We start from the raw sequence: 26,210 nt of genomic DNA, 5'->3' as shown, positions 1-26,210 counted from the left end.
TCCTTTCTGGGTCGAGCGTACCGTTTTCCTTCAAAATGCTTCCTACCTTATATATATATATATATATATATATATATATATATATATATATATATTTTCAGTCATTCGTGCCGCAAGAAAAAATGTGAAATGGTACTCCGCCGCTTCACGCTGTCATATTATGCTGCTGCCTGAAACCGCTTTTAAACGCGCTGCGACCGCTGGTTGGCGGGATAGTTTTATTTTTTTGCAAACTAGGTCACTTGATAACGGCTGATCTTGCTCCGCAGGTGGAAAATAACGCATTTGCTCAGGCCTTAGTACACATCAATAGACAAGCTACGGTCGAATGAATATATTACTTAGCTATTTCACCATTTCACCTTTTTCCTTCCCGCACGAATGACTGATATATATAAAAGGTAGGAAGCATTCTAAAGGAAAACGGTACGCTCGACCCAGAAAGGACGAATCACTGGAAAGCTACGTTCAAAATAACTATATACAAACATGTTAACATCGAGTCAGATTACTTGGCGTTGCTACTCTTCGGGAACATTTACGCGTCGAAGCTTTGCTGCTTGGAAACAGCCATTATGCAGCAATAATAACGAACTTCCTTTAGTACATGACGACAATAAAGATAACCAGTTAATAAATGACGAATAAATATGTAATTGTTGTCTCGAGGTGTTGAATAAATGCATGCTTTTAGTTTGCAGGGGAATAAGCCATGTGTACTGACCAGGTCGAATATCTGCGTGAGCGTGATGCCCAGCCGGATGATGACAGGCTCCGAGGAGTTCTTGACGGGCCTCACGCTGGCGTCGTAGTGGCGCAGCAGCGAGTCCATCAGTCGCTTCTCGTGACTCAGTGGCGGCGACGAGGAGTCGTTCTCGCGAGCCGACCACGTCTCGTCCGCCTCGGCCACTGCGGGAAGAAAGACAGGTGGGAAACCACCATTACATACTGACCACATTGCTAAACTGGACATCACGTTTTTGACAGAAGTGAACTGACACTCGAATTACACTCGTTAGAGAATGTGCCAGCCAATCATGACTCGATACCTTATCACTGATGTGCATTGTAAGCCAGCGCGCACTTGCATAGCCTCTTGAAACGCTTAAAATGGCTCAGAAAGAATGAGAAAAAGAGAGAGAGAAAGAAATGTAGAAAGAGAGAAAGACAGAAGACCACCGAAAGAGAGAGAAAAATAAGATAGAATATAGAATAAGATAGATAAGGATAGATAGAGAAAATTAGAAAGAAAGAAGAAGCAAGCATCGTGACCAGATACCGCACCACCTGGCCAAGCCGCGCATGTGTGGCATCTAAGCCACGCCCACCGACGGAGACATCGCGCGCAACCTCCTCTCTACAGTGCATAGCCTGGCTGCGCCCGATCGTGCAGAGACAGCCATGGGGCGTCCTAAGAGAATGCGTACTTCCGAGGAGGAAGCCGCGAATCTCGAAGCTAGAGGTGCCGGTCGACGGGGAGTACGAGCGCCGACGGTCCCATGCTTCGCAGTGCCAAGTTTCTCGCGACTTAGTGCAAACTTCTCGCATTTCTTTATTCTTTATTGTGTAAAGGACGAGATAGAGACAACACCCGTTCCTGGGCCAAGCTGTTCTATTCTCTCCTCGTCTTTCTCTACCTCGCCCTAGCTGCCCGCGCGCCAGGGCCTCGGTTCCGCTCTTCGTCATCACACTCGGCCATGACTGCGAGCGCGCGGAACAGTCGACAATGTCTCTGGTGGGCGGTGTTGGCTGCATCGCGGTGGTCGGTCCCGACCACGCTGCGAGTTGGTTGGGAGACTTGCCAGAAGTGCCTCTGGTGGGCGACACTCGTTGAATAGCGGTGGTCGCTCCCGGCCACGCTGCGACTTGGCGTGTGGATGAGTCATAAATATCTCAGTTCGGCGACATTGGCTGCATGGCGGTGGTCGGTCCAGGCCCCGCGGCGACTTGGCTTGAGAAGGTACCTCAGCGTGCTCTGACGGGCGACCCTGGTTGATATAATGTGGTCGTATGTAGTTCGCACGTTTATCCCGTCGCAGTTGGCAGAACAGGGCAGGACGTGGTGGGCCCTGTAGCGCCACTTGCTGCACCGAACGAGGCCATCTGCGTTTTTTGCAGTGGTTCGAGGGGCGTCTAGGTCTCTTACTAGACGTCTGTGGCAACGGGAAGCTCAGTTCACGCGTTGACCTTTGACACCGCTTGTACTTTTGCAGCGTTGTCGCTGTGGAGCACCACCCCGCCGTTCCGAAGTCAGCTTTTCTTGAAGACGCGCTGCGCGCAGCAGGGGCATCCTCGCAAGAAGCCGTTCCAACAGAAGAAGACTTGTGCTGCACAGGCAGGTCGATCTCCGCCGTGTCAGACTCATTGGCGGCTTCTGGAGAGACGTCTCGCAGCAAGTTGGAAGCATTCTCGCGTTCTGCCAGTGCATGATGTGAGGTACGCAGATCCGCCTCCGTCTGGTCCGAGAGGATCTCGTTTGAATCGACAGACAAGTACGGCTCGTTGCATGACGGAGCGTCCAGTACAGCAAGTGCCGGTGCCTCCAAGTGCTCAAGCGATGACGAGCATGGGGGTGGCTTTTCCGACAGATGTGGACAGAAAATGATCTCGGTCACTGGCAGAGATGCTATGGCGTCGGATACCGACGCCGAGTCCGTGACCTGAGGTGGTAGGCCTGGTCTCCGTTGTGTGTTTGTCCCAGGGCAGGTTGAGACACTGTCTGCAGGTGAGCTGCAATGAGCAGTTGCAGCCTCGAGGTGGTGCCCCTTCAGAGCTCCATCCTCGGTAGCGGTGAGGTTGGACTGGGTGGTGGCAGCGAGATGGTGGTCAATCGGTCCAAAGGCAGCTATGAGCCTGGTGCTCCACTCGGCCCAGGATTGCTGCCTCACGCCTTCGCGAAAATCGCTGCTGCCCCGCGAAAATCGGGAGTATGCCGACGCCAAGGAGTCTAGTTGTGATGCGAGCTGCGTCAGGGCAGACCGGAGCTCTCTGCGGCTCTGGACTGAGCTGGACTCAAAGCCTTGTGAGGCAGCTGCAGCAAACAGGGCATTCATTTCGCACAATAATGGTATAGCGGCAGGATACAACTCGGTGCACCGCGCTATCCAGGTGTTAGTCTCGACGCGGAGTTCTGCGATGGTACACAACAGCTCCGCGGCGCTGTCGGATGAGGGTCACAGAGAGCGAGGATTCACGTCCACGGAGTATGCGGTGGTAGCAGTACTCCCGACGGCAACATCCACGTCCAAGGAAGCCTGAACGGCGTACCTTTGATGCTCACTGGTTGCAAGTCATGGGCATGGGATGCGTGTCACAGGCAGCGTACGCGACGTTCCCAGACGAAAGGAGCCCGTGCACATTCTCAGACGAAAGTGGTTGCACGGTTCCTGGAAGTTCGTACGCTGGAACCACCGAAGAGGCATGGACGCCATCCGCGGATGATTCGATGAGTAGCGGCAGCAGCGGTCGAGTCGTGGAGTCCATGATAGAGGAAGCGTGGACGGCGTTCCTTGGATGGATAGACCCGCGCTGCCGATGACCCTCGAGGACACGTGGCTTCCGCTTCAAGGTTCGATTGACGTCAGAGGCTGCGCCATTGTAAAGGACGAGATAGAGACAACACCCGTTCCTGGGCCAAGCTGTTCTATTCTCTCCTCGTCTTTCTCTACCTTGCTCTAGCTGCCCGCGCGCCAGGGCCTCGGTTCCGCTCTTCGTCATCACAATTGTTGTTATGTTACCAAATTTAAGAACTCTCGTATCTCTTTAAATATATGTTTGTGCGGATGACAGGGGTGGGAAAGAGGGAGGGAAAATGTTGATTACATGTTGAAAGTAACCTCACCATGTACATGAATGCATAAATCTTTCTACATTTACGTTTTCACAAATCAACCTTTATGTTTACCTAAAACATAGTGCAGAAAAAAAAAAGAACGGGCCCGTCCGGGATTTGAACCCGGGACCTCTCGCACCCAAAGCGAGAATCATACCCCTAGACCAACGGGCCACTGGTTTACGGGTGCCCAAGTTGTACATGTGAATGTCTTTCGCTACAGCGCACATAGAACAGGGCGAGGAAGAACCGGATAGAATGGCACGCTGAAAGAGAAACCCGTTTCGTCGGGCTTGCCAAATGCTTATTTTTACAACCGCCGTAATGATTATGACAAGCGGAGCGTGCACACGGAGCGTCGATTGCCGCCAGTGGGAGGCATTTGCACAATATAGCTGTCGTATTTTCTTTGGGCAACTGAAAGCGCTGGCACGATGCGGTTTCAATTTCAATGAACGAGGAGGCAAACGTCTACTACATGTGAGAGAATATATATATATATATATATATATATATATATATATATATATATATATATATATATATATATATATATATATATATATATATATATATATATATATATATATATATATATATTACAGTGTGTTCTTTTTATACAACACAGATTTTTCATAAAAATGCTATGGCAGTCGGGCCCCTGTCGTCTTCGCAAACGAACACTACGCCGAGGCGGAAAAACTTTGCCGCTCCTAAAGTTGCATTCAAGTGTGTAATTAGCAAAATTTTGTTAATCAACTTTTTAATTATTAACTTTAGGGCCGTTGTTTATATGGAAAAGATGTAGGATGTCGTAATTTATGACATGCCCATTTGTCAAAAACCGTAAAACACGCATGCAATTTGAGAGAATAATAATCGAAATTTAAGACCCCGATCCAGACGAAACCGAAACTGAGCGCATCGGGAGCGCAGGAAAACCGTCATCTCTTCAAATTAAAACTGAAATGCGCGAAATTACAAAACAGGGAGACAGTAAGCCGAACACCGACAGGATGACGGTTTTCCTGCGCTTCCGGAGCGGTCAGTTTCGGTTTCGCCTAGATCGGGGTCTTGAATTTCGATTATTATTATCTCAAATTACGTTCGTTTTTCGCGACTTTTAAAAAAAATGGGGATGTCATAAATTGCCCCATCCTACAACGCCGCCGTATAAACAACGGCCCTAAAGTTACTAATTAAAAGTTAATGAATGAGTTTCTGTTTATTACTCATTTGAATGTAACTTTAGGGGCGGCATCGTTTTTCCGCCTCGGCGTGGAGTTAGTTTGCGAAGACGACAGGGGCCCGACTGCTGTTGCCTTTTTTTAATAAAAAATCTGTATTATCTGAAAAAAAAAAAAACACCCTGTATATAGGTGATTACTTGATGTTTTGGAACCAGTACTGGTTCGGAAACCGGAAACGTCAGCATATCCTTAATGACTTGGTCAGTGGCCGCAGTTTTTATTTCCAACATTTGCTATTTGACCTGACGAGCTTTTCTCGAATGACTGGCGACTCAGTACGCGTGTATCCGTCGGAAATGTATACGCATACGCATTGCGGATGTTTTCTCACTTTACCTTACGAAGCGCCTAGATTTTCGGAACGATGACGTTTAATTCGTGCTTCAAAATATTCTAACTGTAATGAATGTTGAAAGCAGTAGATAGCGACGCGTTCAAAAGGGCTCATATACGCACAGCACTAAAGAAAAGCGAGAGAGAGGACTATGTTCCGACGACTGGCATTGTTTCCATTTAATATGGTGCTCGCATATCTCTATCTGGCGCACAGCAGAAATGCCATGGACTTCCAAAAAGCCAATAAAGGACGGTCGATTAGGGCGCTCTCGCTTCAAAACAGGGACCCATAATAACTTTTACAAAGCAAAAACCTCGCGAACATGCCTAAAGGAGATCAGCGGACCGAAGCGCTGGAAGATTATAATTCGCTTCGGGACGTGGCTTATGCAAAAAAAAAAAAAAAGAAAGAGTTGAAGCGGAAGTACTACAGTGTTTTTGCACTATCGACAAAAGATGAGACGGGATGTACCGACGTGGCTTTGTTTTAGTCCCCGATATATGAAATGACGAAGGAATTTGCAAAAATCTAGATGTGGAAACCCAGCATTGAGTTTTTTGTCTAATCTTAGGGTAATTAATCTGCCGTTCGAGGTTAATTCAAGAGTCCAATCACTCTCGATCTTTGCTGGTATGTTTAGAGCGCAAAAACATTTTTAATATTGCCTCGGGGGCCTTCATTCTTTGCTCCTTTTGTACAATAGTTATTAGTCAAATACCCTAACCAATGTACGGTGTGTTTTAGGACTGTTTATTTTTTTTTTGTTCGTTTGCACTTTTTTATGTAAGCCGACTGCATTCCATTTTTCATGCGTTGTAGGAGACATAAAGGCTACGTGGAGTTTGCGCTCAACATACCCTTGCATTTCTTTTTCAGGCTCTCTCAATACTGTCACGGGGTCGTGACGTGGACGAAGACAGCAGTCGGCATGTTCAAGAGGAAACTCTTTATTTGGCCGAACTTGTGGCCGGGAAATGAAAACTCAAACTACAGCAATACACGTTGTACACTGATGGCGGCGGACAGGGCGTCGGCCGTCCATAAAAACTGCTCATGGCTGGGGCGCGCCGTCTTTTACACATCACGCATCGAACTTTCCAGTCTTATGACTGATGGTCGCGCAAACTCTGGAATAATCTAGACTGTTCGCGTCCTGCGTGCAGTCTTAACAAAGCGATCTACTACAATCGCGAAGCTTCTCGAACACTGCGACGCGCTCAGCGTCGAGTGTGGATAACCCTCCTTGCTGGTCAAACCCGAATACATCAAAATAAAATAAGAAGCGCGCGTGGCAATACAATAGAGGTGATAAAGTAATACGTTTACTTCGGAAGATGTCAGATGGAGGCGGCGCGTAGTAATGTCATTTAATAACATTTTTGCCTATAGATTAAAAGAAAAAAAAGAGACGACCACGCTGTTGTTTTTATGCACTCACAGACGTTGAAGGCTTCTGGAATGTCACGAAATGACGCGAAAGTTTACTCCACACTCTGCTGTCGTTCATGCCTGCTTTGTCGCTTCTATGCAAATAACTTTGTTATATTGCCCTTTACAACTTCCTTCTTCCTTCTGTTCTGCTCGTATATTTCGGTGCACACCCTTACGTTACCCTACTGCAGAAACGGCCAATAACGTGGACACATCTCGTGTCACGTGTCCAGTCGCACATATCGAATGGCGTAAGTTGTTTATTATAGCACATGCCCAGTGGAACATGCACCTTTGCACATACTCAATGACGCTATATATGTATACTATAGTCACGGATTTGTTATGGGGCACATGGTTAGTGTCAAATCACTCAAGTTGTCATGAAGGTGCTAAGTTGTCATGTTAGAAACGGTCATCATACTACAAAGTGCCTAAATTAACTAAAGCACGATGATCGCCGCTGGAGAACCGTACTTAAGAGAAAATCTTGCATAAATACTTCGACAAGTGGGTCGAAGAACTAACAAAACCATAACATGTATTACCGCCCACATTAACCTACTACTATTAATAATAATTGTTGGGGTTTAACGTCCCAAAACCACGATATGAATATGAGGGGCACAGTTGGGGAGGACTTTGGAAACTTCGACCACCTGGGGTTCTTTAACGTGCACCTAAATTTAAGTACACGGGTCTCAAGCATTTTGGCCTCCATAGAAAATGCCGCCGCCGGGATTCGATCCCGCGACCTTCGGGTCAGCAATCGAGCACCCTAACTACTAGACCACCGTGGCGGGTGTACGTGCTACTATTAATGTTGCCGCAACGTCTACAGGCAGCTACACAGGCGCGCGCCTTCGTCCAAGGTCAAACTTCAGTTTTCACCGTGAAATGCAACACCGTTCTATCTCTCAGCGTAATCTCCCCGCTTTGCGGAAAGCACGACGACGACGACGATGACTGAGACGAAAAAAGAAAAAGAAACTGGCACAGCACCCCCAGCGTCGTGTGACCCCTTTGCAAAAAAAAAAAATAAACACTTGAGATTCCGTGTTTTCTTTGAGAGGCAGAGTGCACTAAGCACTCGGCTCGTTGGTCTAGGGGTATGATTCTCGCTTCGGGTGCGAGAGGTCCCGGGTTCAAATCCCGGACGAGCCCTTATTTTTTTTAACCTTTTTTTTTCGATGCTGGAGAACTGGCGTCTGTGTCATGTTGGCAAACGATGATGATGATAGTAATAATAATAATAATAATAATAATAATAATAATAATAATAATAATAATAATAATAATAATAATAATTTTTTGCTGTCCAATATAAGTTTACTGAAAGCACTTACGCATTTACGCAGGTAACAGGAGTTAGAGCGGCAAGAATCTCGCTCCGCCAAATCAAACCCGCTACCCCACACTAGGCAGCACAATGCCAGAGGCCATGAGGATGAGTCAACGCGGCGCGCAAATGGTGAAGGAGAAAAAAAAAAGAACTCCTAGAGTCGCTTATGCATTCGCCTAACACGACCCGAAGGCGAAAGCCATTTTCTTGTTCTTTTTTCTTTTCACTCGATGTATTGATCTTCCACTACCTCCATTCTAAAGCTTTTCTGCACGTAACGTATTTTTGCACTGCCTCAATGATCGCAGGCACTGCAAGCTTTCTGCATCTCATCTGGTTTTTACACTGCCTCCGTGATCGGCTTACATTTGATCAAGTGACCATGCCGTGTTACGATGTCATCATGTGACGTCGCGTTATGTGAAGTGATAATGACGCCATGATTACGTCATGATGACGTCGTATGGTGACGTCATCACGTGACGATACTTGCATCACTTGTGGTGATGCCGAGGGACAATTTTCGCCTTGGACGAGGCACCTAAGGCTTTCGCCTTAAAAAGAACGGCCCATTGAAGCGTATTGAAACACAGGGGACAGATTACACATCGGCGGCAGTGTCGGTACGAAAAAGGCGTAAGCAGACAGAGTGGGTGGGACTGGACCACTTAGCGAGACAAGAGGAAATAAGTAAAGTGTTAAAGATAATCCTAGAAACGATTGAATAATTGAGGAATAAGGGAACGTAAAAAGGGGATCAGTTATGTAAATTTTTATACCATAAGAGAAGCAGACATGCTATATTTTATTTAAAAGTAATTCGGAAAGTAATGAGTAATTCTCTTCAAGTTACTTGCACCAAATATTTTATCACTTTGCTTATTACCAGCCCACGAAGTAATTCATTACACTAATCATTACAACAAAAACTAATTTAATTACAGCAACTTCAATACACTAATTTCATTACGGCCAAGTCTCCGCATCCTAAAAAAAGACGAAATACAAGTGACTTTCAGCCAAACAACAACACGTCGTTCGTTATTATGCTTCTCTTCCAGGTAAATTCAGCGAAGCCCGAAAGGGAAGGAGGGCTGATGGCTTACGCATTTGCTATACCAAACCGCAGATCTGTACGACAAACACGCGACCACCGCGGCTGATTGCGTTTGAGAGCTCGTTATAATTTCTCTTGCATTATTGCCTCTGTCTGCCGGGGGGAGCTATATGCCGAACAACTCCGACGCGCCCTCACCGGCGTCTGTTTTCCGGGTGCAAACAACGCTTTATGTACCGTCCTATCTGGAACTCGCTGTTGATGAAGGACCATCCATGCAGGCACTGCCACGGAAGAAAGGCAAACACTGGAGTTCGCTGCTTCCCACCAGGGACAAATCAAACGAACGAATCGACGCCATGCTGCATTATTAAGTTCTCATCGGTGATGCTGTACTGAGCGCATCAGTGTCCCTGAAACGTGACGCACTGAACATTTACAGAGCCAGCGCGCTCTTCGTGGAGCAGTAAACAAACGCTTCTGAGTGGAAGCGGAGAATACACACTTAAATACATCTGGTTGCAAGAGTACAAAGTTGGGCAAGATGGCCGAGTATCATACTCAGAGGAAGAAAAAAAGTTAAAACTCAGCACAAAAAAAAAGAAAAAAAAGGAGGCACGCCACTGACAAGGCTGAAGGACGAAAAGAACACACACACACACAATGCCACAGCCCCGTGAATGTGCTGTTTTGTCTCCCAAAATTTCCTGAAAGCACCGCGTACAAGCATGACAGGTACCGAAGGATGTCGCTTCATGAGCGACCATATGGCATGTTGTCTGACAGATGTCCGAGAGAAGCCCGCGTAGTCGTATAGTTGTAAGACAAAATTCAGTAAAATATGCCGTTACGTTCAGGGTAGCAAACGGGTAAATTACGTTTCCTAGCCGGTTTCGCTCGAAGCATGGTTCGGAGTGTCGCAGCACGGTAGCGCATGAGCGCATGTAGTGACGTACTTTGATATCATATTTCGCGAGCTTTCTTTAAACGCCCAAATATATATATATATATATATATATATATCAGCGCGCAGCACGTACGTACGTTGCCACAAAAAATTGGATTGGTCGTTTTGGGATGCCCTTTACAGCGTAACCGAGCGCACTTGGCCCTAAACTGAACTTTTTTCAGAATTTCGCATACTTATTCTTAGTTAATTAACTAATTAAGTGAGATATAAAAATATCCTAATGAGCGCCACGTGACTGCAAGCCTTATGCCGTCGCTTTCATTTAGTTGCGGTTAATCACTTCTTTTCAACCCTTCGTTCTTCTTACGTGTGACCTCATGACTCATGATTGGTTAAGCTTATGTTTATGCTGTCCCAATGAAGAGGCGATGTAACGGGGTGTCGAGGGCTCAAAGTAGCGCGAAAAAAGAAAAAAAAAAGACGAGGGCCCGTCCGGGATTTGAACCCGGGACCTCTCGCACCCAAAGCGAGAATCATACCCCTAGACCAACGGGCCTCACATATGCCCGGCCAGCTTCGTTTGCAATAAAAACCGGTTCTGAGTTTCTGTCAGCGACGAGTGCTTGCCATAGTGTTAATAGCATATCTAAATTCCCGTGACTTCCACTCTGCTGCGCACCACGACGTTAAGTACACGGGACAGCATAGCACGTTACTGGCAGCAACAAATACACATAAGTGACAAAATACAAGCCCCAGTTATCCAAATAAGGCAGAAGAAAGTACAAGCACCATTAATGTCTCACTATTATTTACTGGGTTCCGAATATGTAGACAATGAATTCCAATCAAGCACGCGAAGTCGAAATACAATCCAAGGTGAATCAGGGTATACAGATGAGGTAACATAATACTCTGACAACGAAATTACATTAAAATCCGGTTGACGTTTGACTCTCATAATTTTCAAATATACAAATGTGTAGCCACTCCAATGCGCCTCATTCGCGAACACAATCGCAGAGTAAAGAAACAACACAACCTAGCAGTCCAGCGAAAAGAAATTAAAAAAAAAGTGGAATGTGCTAAATCTACCGACTGGGGGCAAAAAGATCACGCAGGGCCCGTCCGGGATTTGAACCCGGGACCTCTCGCACCCAAAGCGAGAATCATACCCCTAGACCAACGGGCCAGATGCGACTGCCAAGTGAACGCGCCAGCATTAAGCATAAGCAAGCGGCTGTTCTCTTCGCAATGCATCTGGAACCGGTTTCGTATTACACCTCTTGCAGCATCCCGAGAACTAGTTTTTTTTTTTTCTTTTCCTCAGGGGCAGCGTCTTCCGAGGTAGCCGTTTCTGTCTACGTCCAGTCAGCCTACGACTTACGCAAGAAATACTATGGCGTGTGTGGAAAATCGACTTCATTATATAAAAGCAGTAAAAGACGAAATATACTTGAAGGGCAACATCTGAAGGCTAAATGTATTTGCATGGGCTCTATCAAAGAAAACATACGGTGACTCACCAGGTTCTCAAGGAGTCAAAGCGAGTCGGGGTGCCTTCCGCGTTATAATGAGAGAGGTGTGGGCCGCGTTTTAACGCATCAGCGCTCAAAGACAATCCTGCATAAAGATTTCATCGTCGGAGCAATACGCAATGAGAGGGCGTGCAAACAAATAAGCCTGCGTTGCTCAAAGCAATACACGAGACCATAGCTTGCATTCGCTGTCTACTTTAATGCTATAAGCAATACGCGAGAATCATTGGTAGGCGACCAAGAAACAATAGTTAATGTTAGATATATTGGCATGGACATCGGCAGGGGGGTGCAAGAAACAAGTAAAAAGTCACGACGCGGACAACTCTGTCCTCGTCGTTCCTTTTCTGTCCTGATTCGTTTAGCGCGCAAGAAAAGTGAAAATGGATTATCAACATGCCCAAGCATGCGCGCTTTCAAATTCGAAAGAGGAGCTTGCACTTGATGCAGCCACCTTCACAGCGTAGATTGGAACCATAATTTTTATTGATAAATCATAAGAGATGTTTACGAACTATCTGGACCGATAGCCTACATTGGCTAGTGGTCTGTCCATAAAAGAAGTTTACATAGAAATTTAGCGCTAAAGACAAATACCTTACTGCGAAACGGCGTGTTTGCTAACGGTGTTCAAGATGTAATGATATACTTACTAGATGGACTAAGAAATGTGATTAAGGTAATAATTTACAATTTCTTTAGGATGGAAAGGGAGGAGAGTTTCAGATGAAATTTTCATCGCATTACAAACATTCTGGTGGCAGTACCCTAATGTGGAAGCGCCATATTCGCTTTTGCCCTCCCTTCCCCGATGCAGGATGGCAAAGTGGATATTTAGTTGCCGGTAAACCTTCCCGCCTTCCGCATGCCATTTAACCCCCTCTCTTAAGCTATAGCGTGAGTGGGCAAATCCCGAAAAAAAAGAAAAAAGAATGAAGTATCAGAGATGGATAGCTGCGCTTAATTGGAAGTTATGCAAATGATCACGGCAAGTCCACGATCGAACGCCACTCATTCTGCGAACTCGACAAGTGTGAGCTTTGTTGGCAGGGCTGATCGGCATTTCCCACGTGGCGCCCACCTGCGCCAAACAATCAAAGCACGCGCTGCAGCTCGGTATCCGCAAATTTGCCACGTAGAAAGGGATGACTGTACAGCATCACTCCTACACCAAATGCGAAGAGTAAGGGGCGGGCGATGTGGAACACACGATCTTGAGTTTGACAAATGAACGACGCTGATGCAAACTTAGTTGGATTCTAAAGACGCCATTATCAGCGCGAACTTGGAACAATTTCGCCACCTCTTTGACGTGCTAACGACCACCTGGGCTCCCCGAAAGCCGCCAACAGTGGCACGCCATGCCATTTATTGATGGAAATATGCTAAGTGCTCTGTTCGAATGTTGTTCTGCCTAAACGTTGCTTTAGAAACAAAATCGGCACACGTCGAACTGGCTCAAAGTTAACATTAATTATCGGTGCACGACAAAGCTGGCACCTAGCGGCAAGTGTTTGTATTAAATTTGTGTTAGTGTTCAGTCTAATCATATAGCCCGGGTGACATTAGGTTGACATTATAGTAGAGGCTTGAGCCTTTATATTAACGTCACCGGGCACTCAAATGAGCTACACACGAAGTATTTTTACACCCTTAGAGGCGTTAAAATGGTGTCCTTTGAATTTACATGACGACCTAGAACCTTTTAGCACTATTCTGCCGAAAATCAATATTGTAAAAGTGTGCATGGTTTAAGGCTGTGAATTTGCCGAGAATAAAGAAATAAATAAACCAAGGGAGCTCAATGTACTGATGCATATATTTTCGGAACACACTTGTTCACGCCCGCGCATTGTATGTTCTGCGTAGAGCGTTCTTGCTTCATCAGCATTAGAGTAATCAGAGGCTTCACCGATGTTCTTTAAGCACGATGGGACACGTTGTTAATTTATGGATGCACTGATTAGCCAGGTAATATAAATATTACATAAGTTAACTGTTCTAAAGACGAATCAATGCTAATCATAGCGCAATGCAACCTCCAGGATGTTCTACCCCCACGAGATTCTCCAGCGTAATGAATTCCGTACAGCGGAAATTGGAAGGCCAAGCGCAATCTGCGGAACGTAAGAAATGTCACTCCTGCAGCGGACACGAATGAGTGACTTGGCTGTTAGCGCCTCACTGTCCCACGAGGAAGATGTGAGAGTTCTTATAGAAACGCGATTTCCGTGTATACGCTGTCAGCTCGTATGCTGTCCTAATTTGGCACAGTGCGTGATCGACGACGCATGCGCAGGTGTGCGATAGTCCAGCCTAGGTATGACCATACGTATACTACACTGCATACGCTGCAAGTCCGCTGATGCCACAGCGAAAGCGTGAAAAAAGAGAGGTTTGGCGCGAAACCCAATCCGTCAACTTCCAGCTCGCCACACTAGCGCGAGAACGCAACGACGGGGCAATAAATGGCACTGCAATATACAGGGTGTTCAAAATTAAGCTTTTTGGTTTTCTCAAAGTTCAGCACTGGAGAGGTACGTGAAAGCCACCTTTGCAGATAAGTTATTTATCTAGGGGGACACAAAGTGAGACAATAACTGTCGCTGTCAGCCGGCCAATTAATTAAGATCGAATCATGAACTTTTCAATGATTGCAGTAAGCGGGCATGTTTGTATTGAAAAGTTGAAGGCAGTTGTACTTCTACACAGTTGCACTTGGAAGAATTCTTCTAGCTTGTCTGTGCTCCGAGATATCCTGCTGCAAAGTTTAATTGCGGTTTGCATGATTACGCATGCAAGGCAGTAAGAACTGGGGCAAAGCTCCTCCCCGATGTGCCGCGGCAGTTGCGAGCGGTGTTTAATCTGACAACAGGTTGAAGGCATAGGCAAAGATGATAACGGTTACCCTTTTGCTACTGGCTGGCGATAGCAAGCGCTAACTGCTCGTCACATAAGGGAGGAACATTGAGCTGATCCTCACCGCTTCCCATGCGTAATCATGTAAACCGCAATTAATCTTTGCAGCGGGATATCTGGGATCACAGACAAGCTAGGAGAATTATTTCAAGTAGAACTATGTAGAAGCGGGTCGGCCTCCAACTTTTCAATACCAACATGCCCATTTGCTGCAGCTACTAAAATGTTAATTATTCAATCTTAGTTAATTAGACGGCTGAGAGCGATAATTATTCTCCCACTTTGTGTCCCTCTGGATGCATAACTTATCTGCAAAGGTAGTTTTTACGTACTTCGTAGTGCTGAATTCTAAGAAAGCCATAAGCTTAACTTTGAACACTCGGTATAATTTGTGGGGTTTTACGTGCCAAAACCATCATATGATTACGAGGAACGCCATGGTGAAGGACTCCAAAAATTACGACCTTCTTGTGCTCTTTCACGTGCGCTGACATCAAACAGTACGCGGGCCTCTGGCAATTCGCCTCCATCGAAATGCCACCGCCGGGATCGAACCCGTGACTTTCGGGTCAGCAGACAAGCACCGTAACCACTGTACCACCTAGGGGGGCAGTAAATGGCAGTGAACAGACGACCAATGATGCGCAAGAGCTATGCGCAGTGGTGATTGCTCTCTTGATTCCTTGGAGAATGAAAGCAACCGGAACTTACGTGATGAAGCTGTCATCGTTGTCTGCAGGAGACGTATACGGCGATAAGCCAGGAAGCCGGAAGAAGCGCCATTCGCTCATCCAGCTGCCGTGGTGACTGTTATGCAGCGTCAGTATCTGTTGCCTATAATTCGCGGGGAGCAATATGTGAATTTAGACGTGTAATTTCTTTTGTGCACGGTGTAATCAGCGATTTTGGGCCTCTTGTCAGAGCAAAACGGCTGCGTGGTCTGGAAAATAGATACTTCCAGCTTCATCCAAGCCGTTGCGACGTACTTGGCTCCGTTGTGGGAGGTAAGTGATCTCGTTATCATGGATGCTTCAGCCAAGTACCCATTTATCTGACATTTTTAAATCATGTTAGGTGTGCGGTGGCCCATCAAGGGTCGCCCAAATGAGGGCGGCCCAAGCATACAGACCTTTTCACAGGAGAGAAAAAACGATGCCATGCTGGGCTGTGCGCGTGAGTACAAAGGCTGGCGTCACAGCCTCGGCAGTGCATAGAGATTGGATTGTAACAGTATTGCTGATGGTAGCGCATCGTCTAATGGCGCCCGAGAAAGGAGACGCAAAACCTGGCATTCATTTCAATGAATGTGTTGATTCACCCAATGAAAAAAAAAACTCGCCCTGCACACGTGCTGCCCGCACGACCGCCCTCTCTGCTTACTCATCGTCCCAGGACCCATCCGACGCACGTGAACGATGCACGTGACTTTTCCACGGGAAGTTCAAACACAATTTGTGACATATGGCAATGGAACCAACGCGTTGATCAATACACTCACCCATAACGCCGACTCTCCGAACGCATACTATTTAAAAATCGAACAATTAACCAGCTTAGGTTGATAAACTATGCTTCGTAAACTCTGTTCTCCCGTGCACATGTCGCAAAAAAGCTTTTCTTCCTGTATTAATATTGTTAATATCCGATGGAACCTAAACGCGATATTTGAAACATAATTAACGAAAGCGGTTGGTGATTGTGGAGAAGTGTTTACGAACGGAAATGTTTGCACATTCCTCAACAAATTTTGAAACCTGCCCAATCTTCTGAATATAGTACGCTCCCACGTGCAGCAAACTTGAGAACAGAAAGGTTGCAACACGCAACGCAACAGGGATTACGATGAAATATGATATTTTCTCTAATTATCGCAAAAATTTTGTTGTAAACTCCTACCCCTACTTCGCCAACCGGCGGCCACTTGCGCCTCAGATAGCACAGCTCTGAAGGTGTGATGGATCGTATCTAAGGAGTGGTGTGAAGCGCCATTAATTGTAAGCGGCGTTTCGCAACCTTGGGCAACAGCCCCTGGATGATAAAAAGAAAAGACAATAACAGTTTTATTAATGGAACTACTTAGCGTAACTTACAGCAGGGGCACAATATTTATTGGGCAGGGTCACAAGTATAGTTTAAAATCTCCTTGCTTCAACATTACCTAAGATCTAAAGGCGTGCTTTGAGGACATACTTACATTTTATTTAGGTGTTTAGACGCAAAGTTTGTCCTGTTCAATTTTATGGGTGACGTGTTGCTCCCGTGCTCCTTAGCATCGCCTTTGCGTGAAGTAGGCGAGAAGTGACGCCACATTTTTGTGTTCACTGTAGATTGCCTCACTGTCGAATTCGAGCGAAATCAACCAGCGACGCAAAAAAAAAGAAAAAAAAAAGAAAATTAAACTACTCGCTGACTGCGACCGAGGCGACACGCTCGTCCGTTGATTAATCGCTTCACGTTTGCGCCTCTGCACTAAACGATCCCTTTTGCCAAGCGCATTTAAGCACGTTATAAGCGATAGGCGACTTCACACTTCGGATTAAGGAACCTCATTTATAAGCATTTTACCCAAGCCGCAATTTCTTTGTTTCTCGCCGTTCTGTGACGCGTAGAACTGTACCACTACTAATCTTTGCGAGCTTATGGAGCGTTACCGTTGGCCAGTGGGCCGGTGCCAACAGTGGTTCGCGACGGTTACATATCACCTCGCCTCAGAGGAGATCAGTGTTCCGCGAAAGAAAGCCGAAATGTTCTTTATTCTTCTATTTGCACAACGTTCTTTTCCTCGCGGTGACCGCGAAATCCGGGTCACGTGACGGTGCAGCGAGTTATCAATCTTTTTTTTTTGCAATTTCCCTTTCTTTACGTTGCTAATATTTTTGTTCTTTTAACACGAAAGTGTTTTATGCCGGGGTCCACCAAGTACATCCGTCACGGATATGACGTTGATAAAATGGACGCCAACGGGTGAGAAAGAAAAAAACCAAGAAAAGATACCCCGCTGGGAATCGAACCCACGACGTTGCGGCCGCGACGGCAAGCGCCCGACGCTCTACCAACTAAGCTAACTCGGGAGATGCTAGACAAGGCGCGAACGCGCCTTATATCTTTCACACATTCTCTTTCGCGGCGGGCGGAGCGGGGCGGTGCCGCCGTCTGTGAGATGTGAAAAGAAGTAATGCTTCACGATCGACACTTACTAGCGTTTACTCCGAGATCGCACGCGATATCAGAAGTAATGGTTAAAGCGTCTCGATACCAGAGAGGTAAACTGGCCGAGCTGGCGTCGCCGAGGCACCCTTGACGCTGTTACGTTCTTTGCCTTTGGCTTCGTGTTAGCGTGCGTCGGCTCATCGGAGTAGTGCAGCGTCCACGTGCACCAACGGGATTTCTCCGCCGCCGACTGCTTCAATTGCGAGAGCACCGACTAACAAAACTGCTGCAATATGCGTCGCAGAAAGGGCGCGATTTAGACGGGCGAATGTCCTGCCTTGGTGGAGCGAGAGCAGCGCCTGCGAGACAGAGGCCAGCGGGACGCACGCGTTTGCGGCTCAGGCTACGAACCTGTACCTCCCGTGTTGCTGAAGCGCAGTGTGAGTTATGTATGCATGAGCACAGGCGTCGGCTACCCATTACTAGAAAGCGCACACCGCTCGGTTTCTCTCGTTAATTGACGACGCTTTGAAGAAGTGCATACCGGGTACCAGTGTTGATTATGAGCTTGTTGATATCATCCTTACGCGGGATTCACGATTCGCTGTTTCCAAATATATGTTCACACCGTCAGCTACCATAACGGTTTAATCATGATCATGGGCGCTAGTCGTCGCGATAGAGACATGCTGTCAACATGGGTGCATTCACGTCAAACGGTGCTATAGCTGCCAAACACGAATAGACATTGTACAAGCTCACATATATCACTACACAATAAGCAAGATCAAGAAGGGAGCCGACGGATGGATACACGTTATAGATTTCAAAACAGGAGAAAGTGCCTCAGATCAGGCTGGCCGACGTTTCGATAGGGGACCTATCTTTGTCAAAGGCGCCTTGTCATCCCTGGCGTGTTAGTTTTATGGGGTTAGTGATGACGTCATGTCCAGCGGCGGCGTGTCTGTTGCTGTTGGTAATTGATGCCTGGAAAGAGAGAAACTCGAAAGCAGAAGAGTAAAGCCCTTGCCACATTTCAAGAGAGTTTGCAAACACGTTCGGGTCTGCCATGTCAGAGTTAAAGGTAGCTGCAAAGAAAGAAAAAAAAAGAGAAAAAAGGGGGGGGGGTACAACCAAGCGAGAGGGGCGAGTGCAGCCATCACAAAGAGCTGCAGAAGGTGGTGAGGAAGGGAACTACAGGCGGGGAGAAAAACCGGGCGGTTTAAATGTCCGCCAAGGAGCTGCAGAAGGTGGTGGGGAAGGCAGCTACAGACGACAAAAAAAAAAAAAAAAAGAAGAAGGACGGTACTCGGGCGGCGTACGTTTAAAATGCCGCCTGCCTACTTTAAGTGATATTGAAAGGGTTGCCTGAAAAGCAAGCTCCTGCTTAATGGGTGAAGTAATTGGCTGGCATATGCATCCAGTGTCGTCGGTGGCTTCCAAAAATTGGGCGCCCGTCAACTAAGAGGGAAAAAAAAAAAAGAAAGTTGAAAGGAACGAGGGGCGGCCGGGGGGGAACAATCGGAATAAGACTCGTAGAACTTCCTGAGAAAGCGAGGGCTGTGACAATGCTGGCCAGAAGCGGCCTTTGGAGCGCGGAAAGGGGGAAGGAAACTGTGACCCTCTCGCTTGGTTGTACCCCCCCCCCTTTTTTTTCTCTTTTTTTTTCTTTCTTTGCAGCTACCTTTAACTCTGACATGGCAGACCCGAACGTGTTTGCAAACTCTCTTGAAATGTGGCAAGGGCTTTACTCTTCTGCTTTCGAGTTTCTCTCTTTCCAGGCATCAATTACCAACAGCAACAGACACGCCGCCGCTGGACATGACGTCATCACTAACCCCATAAAACTAACACGCCAGGGATGACAAGGCGCCTTTGACAAAGATAGGTCCCCTATCGAAACGTCGGCCAGCCTGATCTGAGGCACTTTCTCCTGTTTTGAAATCTACACAATAAGCACTACTTCTGTGAAGACACGTTTCACTTTCGTGTTATACCGATTCCTATGACGGAGGGATCAGCCATGTTTTTTGATAAATTTCAGGCGACACCATGAGAAACGAATGGAGGAGTATAGGCTACACAAATAAATGCCAGAAATATGAAGGCCCACTATGTTTTTCTTTTTTTTTTGCTGTATTCTGTAGTAGGGAATTTATTGGGGTCGTAATATTTCTTTACATCGCATCCACGCATTTCTGGCGAGGTTTTCGCTAAGCAATGCCTTCAAGAAGGCTGCTGGACGTGCTCCGAATGTTCGGAGATTTATCGTCCATGGCCGCGTTAAAAAAGACGTCCTAAGCCAAGCTGTTGAAAAGAAGAACGCGTAAAAAATACAAGGAGCTGAAACTATATAGAATAGAGAGAGTTTGAGTGTTGAAACAATAAGTCTTCAGGGTGACCTTGAGGGTGAGGCACGAAGTTCAAGGCACTGACACACATATAGGAAGCACTGGCGACATGTTGGACGGCGAGATAATCGAAACTTGGTGGAAAGATTGACGATACGTTGGGAAGCTGGAAAATCGATGCCGCTCCAAAAAATCGGGACACTTCGCGAAAAATGTGCGATCGCTCAATTGATATCGTAATCGGCAGCGTAACTTTAATTCTTCTCTTTTCGACCGAGAATTTATTGCGCGTCCGTTTTTCAGCGACAAAGGTCAACGAGCATTTAACGCAGACATTTATCTCAATGTCGCGCTATAATCGACCTATTCTCGGTGTATCCTATGCGTATTTATTATAGGTAATTCTCCTCAGAATTACCTTTCTAATGCTTATCCGCAGTTTTATCTCCAATAGTATTGTCCTCTTGCAGTAACAAAAATATGACTGAAATAGACACCAAATACAAAACAAAATCCCCAACTACAGTTAACAAGAGCGGCACAGAAACCCTGTTCAGTTATAGCGCCGTGTGTTGTCCCTACATTCGTTTTCTCGTTTCACTTACACCGTACATGTAGAACGAGATTGGTGCGTTTGAGGATGTCATAATTGTCGAGAGAGGGTTCACCATGAACACTGCTACACGTCTGTATTATTAAATTTTCTTTCGGATAAATTGCAGGTGTCCGCGAGCATGCTGTTACTTGCAGGGCCACAATATATTTGTATTCGTGTAAAGGGACATGCAAAATCGCGAGAAGAAACTACATACTACTCATTGAAGCAGCAGGCCTGTCGTTAGGGCCTATGGTGTACGAACACAGTCTAAGAGTTGATTATTTTAGTTACGAGGTCTTTGGCGGGCAGTGCTGCAGAATGCTTCGAGAATGAACAAGGCTGATGTTATACTGCAGCAAGGCAAACTGGCAATCCACGGCTTTTGAAGTAGAGAACCGTTTTTCAGTTTCCATGGAGGCGTCCGAACGCGCAAAATAATTGAGGAACGATCAACGCACCGATGAATGCATGTTTGTGAGAAAACTGTCTGTTTCCAGGAGGGTGCACTGCTCGGCGTGACCAGCCCCATCGAGCCTTGCTAACTTTCATGAACAAACTCGATTTGGCCTCTTATTTATGTATATTTTTCCTTGTTACTACTTATTTTTGTCCCCACCTGAGTTATTAGTATACTTTCCTCTTTTTTTTTTTCTTTCCTCCTATCTTCTTTTCCATATCTTTCCCCTTCCCGAAGGAGCAGGCAGGCGTTGTGCCCCACTAGGTGGCAGTTGTCAGCCTGTTCCCTGCCTATCTCCACTGTGTCCTTGTGGGTTTGTGTATCCAAATCAAACAATAACAGAAAAATGTAGTTGTAATGCAGTTGTAAAAAATGTAGTTGTAAAATCATTGTTTGTAATTGCAGAAAAAAAAATAAAATGTCGCGATGTATATTGAAACATCAGGCAAGGCTTTACATTAGTAACACTACTGGCTACTTGGCACAGAAATTACAAAAGAGAGAGAGAGATAAAAGCGAAGGAAAGGCAGGGAGGTTAACCAGGTTGTACCCGGTTTGCTACCCTACACGGGGGGAGGGGGAAGGGGAGAAAAAAGAATAGAGAGAGCAAGGAGCAAAGAGGGGAAAAGTAATACGCGCACACACATCAGTGTTCACCGCACACACAGACAGTCACAACCGAGAAATATTTGACATCGGTTCCTCTGCGAGATGTTAAAAAAGGCTTGCAAGGACTGGCTCCAAGGAATCCAGAACTTGCAGAGCGCATTGTGCTGACGGAGTTGTCATTCCGTTGAGGAGAGTGCGCATCGTGGTCATGAGAGACCTCAACACAGCGAGGACTTGTAGGTTCTTCTCGTGGCAATCTGTGGACGATGAAGCACACTGCGGGGCATTCTGAATCGGCTCTTTATGAGTGCGCAGTGGTGGTAGTGAGGGCCACGCGACATCCGCCGCCGCTTTCAAAGCTTTTGCGTCTTTCCGGCTCTCCAATTGTGATGCATTGGGCGGTGGTGGTGGCGGCAGTGGTGGTAGCTGTCGCTTAAGGAAAGTCTGACGATCTGTCGGAGTAGGAGATCGCGTTGTCCGTCCAGATTGGGTAGCAGTAGTCTTAGACCTTCGTCGCCGACGCGAGCGTCATTGTCTATTTCTCACCACGTCAGCCTCTTTGTGCGTCGAGCCGTCCCGTACGATCTGATTCATGACACTCCATTCTTTTTTCACTAATGGACAGTTCCTTGATGAGGCTTCGTGTGATCCATGGCAGTTGGTACATTTCAGGGCAGTTGCTCGGCAGGATTCCGCATTGTGTGGCTCTGCACAGCGGGGGCAAACCGCCACGTTCCTGCAAACTCCGCTCACATGACCCATTTTTTGACATTTACGGCACTGGAGTGGTCTTGGTGTAAACGGACGGACCACGTGACGAAAGTGTCCCACCTTCACGCGGGATGGCAATATGTCGCCTCTGAAGACAATCTTTACGCAACGCGAGTTGCCAAGACGTGAGACTTGGACGATGTTGCTTTGGTCACTAACTTCCTTGATGAGCATTGGAAGGTCGCCACAAGGAATGGAGATGTCGACATCGTATATTACACCTACCACCATGTCCTCGTTAAGTGGAAGGTGAGCTCGAACCTTGATACCGTCGAAGTCTGTGACCCTGGTCAGAGCAAGCAGAGATGCCTGGTGTATAACGTCGATAGCCAAGACATTCTTGCGGGGGTTGACTCGAACATCCTTGATTTTTTTTGGAGCCAGAGACTCGAGTTTCCTCGAGATGGTCTGCCGATTCAGGTGTCTCAGATTGTCTGATGGCGTAACAGGCACAAATAAGACGGTGTAGTTCATTGAAGCCTCCTTCGGCTTCGCAGTAGATGCGGTTGAAGCTGGTGAAGCACCCATCTACTTCGCTTACCTGCTAAAAAGGACGGTATTTCAAGGACTAGCACAAGTCTTCGCACATATGTGGATGCGTTTCGTGTGTTGGACAAGCTGTACGAAACTCCCGAGTCTTTTTCAGCTAGCAAAAAGCAGTAACGAAAATAACATGGTCTCTAAGGGCGTGTAAATCTCGGTACGCAGTGAACAAGGAGAAATCTATAACACACACACACACACACACACACACACACACACACACACACACACACACACACACACACACACACACACACACACACACACACACACACACACACACACACACACACACACACACACACACACACACACACACACACACACACACACGCACACACACACACACACACACACACGCACACACGCACACGCACACGCGCAAACAGACACACACACACACACACACACACGCACGCACACACTGATGACGAACAGCAGTGAAAGCAAGAGCGTTGGCAGGAACTGTTTCACGCTGCCTGTGCAAAAGACTTCGAGGACAAAAGAACAGTGCTTCCGCATCATTTTCCGCAACCCGGCGCGCGTCAGAGCAACGTGTTAATTAGCTCCACTGCATCTCTCAACGTGCGCTTCCCGCTGAATGGCGGCGTAATTTACTAAAGAGGCCTAATTGACTTTCCATTGATTACTGCTTCCGCCCACCGTTGTTGCGTTGGTGACAAACGAACAAAACAGGCGCAGAAACAAGTTATTCGGGCATCGAAAGAATATCACTATACAGAGCCGGCGCATCGGGTGGAATGCTTAGTCTGCGTAAAGGGAAGTTGCCGGAAGGGGCAGAAAAACAACTTGGCAAGTCTCACGAGCGCAGCGCTTTCCTTCGAGAAAAATAAAAGAATAAAAAAAGTACTCGCGTTAGACCCATCAGACGTATCTGTCATATCTAACGGCTGTTTATAGAGATCAAGTAAACATAAGCTGTGGATGCTTTAGCTTCACATCGTAACGTTCAAGGAGTAGATTTAAAAGAAAAAAGAAGAACGTTGAAAAGGAGGGAGGGAAAGAGGAAGCAAGGAGAGAAATACAGAAAGGTGAACCAGAGAAGCGTTGAAAAAGAATTCCGGGAAATCATTACGGCTGACACAGAAGAAAAAAATAAAGAAAAGAGATTGAATAGCAACCTTCTCACAAGCCCTGCGCTGCTTCACTCACGCTTTTAAAGGGGAAAGCCTTAGATGTCTCATCCAACGCGAAAAGTGACTGTCCGCGTCAACACGAACCATGCGAAAAATCTTTTTCATTTGTTGACGTCACAATTTGAGATGTCACTATGAACTCATAGTGACTTCACTGTGAACTCATCGCATGATATCGTCTCTTGGTGAAAGGTGGGCCGATCGCGAAAGCAGTGCAAACCAATGTGAGGTGCAGAAAGCTTGAAATGCCGCCGATCTCGGAGACAGTGCAAAACCACGTTAGATAAGCAAAGCTTTCTAGAGTGGAGGGGGAGGGGGGGGGTTGATTAATAAAATCTACAGAGAAAAAAAAGAAGATGGCTTTTACCTTCGAGTCGCATGCATAAGGGGCCATGTGGCTTTATTTCTCATTTAAGAACGCATACCACAAACAAACTGCACTGCAATGCGCAGAGAAGAGAAGAAATAGTAGAGAAGGAAAGGCATGGAGGTTAACCAGTATAGGACAACCGGTTTGCTACCCTACACATGGGGACAGGGTGGGGGAGATTTAAAGATGGACAGGAAAGAGAGAGAGAGAGAAAAATAGAAAGATAGCACATGACACAGCACACATAGAATCAGTCGGTCACTCTTGCGTGGTAGCATAGCACACATAGAATCAGTCGGTCACTCTTGCGTGGTAGCTGGTCACTTCTGCGTGGTACGTGACATTTCTGTCACAGGCGCTTGGCCAAGTTCGTCGCTCTCAAAAACCTCAGCAGTGCCTTCGTCGCCTTCAGTTGTGATGTCTTCTGTTGACAACATGCAAGTATTGTTTGAACAGACATTGGTCTACTATCAAGGCGCGCTAGAACGGACGCCAATGACTGTCTCTGAGCATTATATACCGGACAGTCGCACAGGACGTGGTGTAGCGTCTCCTCGTAACGACAGGCATCGCAGAGAGCGTTGTCGGCCATTCCAATTCGAAAGGAATAGGATTTCGTAAATGCCACCCCTAGCCACAAGCGATAAAGCAGTGTGGCCTCTCTTCGGCGGAGTCCAGTTGGCATACAGATATGCATCAAAGAGGACAGGTGGCGTTGACGATTAGTCCGGTTGGTTTGGCTGCTTGGTGGGCACCATAGAGCGAGCGTGATCTCCTGTGCAAGGCCTCGAAGACTGCTGGCAGCGTCAGTCCTTGAAAGTGGGATGGTATCTTCCTGTGTGCTTTCATACGCTGTCCTAGCGGCATTACGGCCTGTTCGTTCCCTATGACGCCGCAGTGACTTGGCAGCCATTGAAACGTCCACGTGGTGCCCTTTCTCATATGAAGTGTGGAGAAGACCTCGAATTTCAAATACGAGCTGTTCATATGGCCCGCGACGCAGAGCAGATAGCACAGATTGTAGGGCTGCTTTTGAGTCGCTGAAGACAGACCAATGTCGAGGTGGTTCCCGATTAACTAAACTAAGTGCAGCGCGCAGAGCAGCTAGTTCCGCAGCTGTCGACGTCGTGGAGTGGTCGGTCCTAAAGCTGATGGTAATAGCTCTTGCTGGGACAACCACCGCACCGGACGAACACTGGATGTTTGTGGAACCATCTGTATATATATGTACACTGTCCGCATACTTCTCGTACAAAAGAAGCAGAGACAGTTGTTTCAACACAGGTGACGACAGCTCAGATTTTTTCCGGATCCCTGGTACACTGAGTTGAACTGTGGGTCGAATAAAACACCAAGGGGGCATCGGTGGTTAGATGCAGTGTGAAAGCCGAGGGAAGTTTGTCGTTGTACTTGACGATAGTTTTAGAAAATGATGCGTGGCGCCTCCTGAAGGCAGTGTTGCAAGGTGATGACAGGGAGCACGTGCAAAATGTCTGCTGTGCGTTTCTCAGGACTTCCACCGTATGTGATTGTGAGTTTTCATTGGATGGTCACGAGCAATCGCAATAGTTCCTCTATTGACGTACAT

General features: G+C 46.8%; 1 protein-coding gene and 4 non-coding genes across 5 annotated transcripts in view; 1 reads left to right on the top strand and 4 right to left on the bottom strand.

Annotated features, from left to right (window-relative positions):
• LOC119387294 (neuronal acetylcholine receptor subunit alpha-10) overlaps positions 1–26,210 on the bottom strand; it is a 139,206-nt gene that overhangs the window by 69,829 nt on the left and 43,167 nt on the right. The window contains exon 2 of the mRNA XM_037654634.2: positions 725–909. Within this exon, the coding sequence (XP_037510562.1) occupies positions 725–909 (185 nt within the window). The remainder of the gene's footprint in view (positions 1–724; positions 910–26,210) is intronic.
• Trnap-ugg (transfer RNA proline (anticodon UGG)) lies at positions 3,935–4,006 on the bottom strand. The gene has a single exon. It is a non-coding gene; the product is annotated as a tRNA-Pro (tRNA).
• Positions 7,943–8,014, top strand: Trnap-cgg (transfer RNA proline (anticodon CGG)). The gene has a single exon. It is a non-coding gene; the product is annotated as a tRNA-Pro (tRNA).
• On the bottom strand, positions 10,644–10,715 carry Trnap-ugg (transfer RNA proline (anticodon UGG)). Its single transcript has one exon. It is a non-coding gene; the product is annotated as a tRNA-Pro (tRNA).
• Positions 11,280–11,351, bottom strand: Trnap-ugg (transfer RNA proline (anticodon UGG)). Its single transcript has one exon. It is a non-coding gene; the product is annotated as a tRNA-Pro (tRNA).

Source organism: Rhipicephalus sanguineus, chromosome 3 (genome assembly GCF_013339695.2).
Source record: "Rhipicephalus sanguineus isolate Rsan-2018 chromosome 3, BIME_Rsan_1.4, whole genome shotgun sequence".
Classification (NCBI taxonomy): domain Eukaryota; kingdom Metazoa; phylum Arthropoda; class Arachnida; order Ixodida; family Ixodidae; genus Rhipicephalus; species Rhipicephalus sanguineus.
This window is presented reverse-complemented; position numbering and strand designations above follow the sequence as displayed.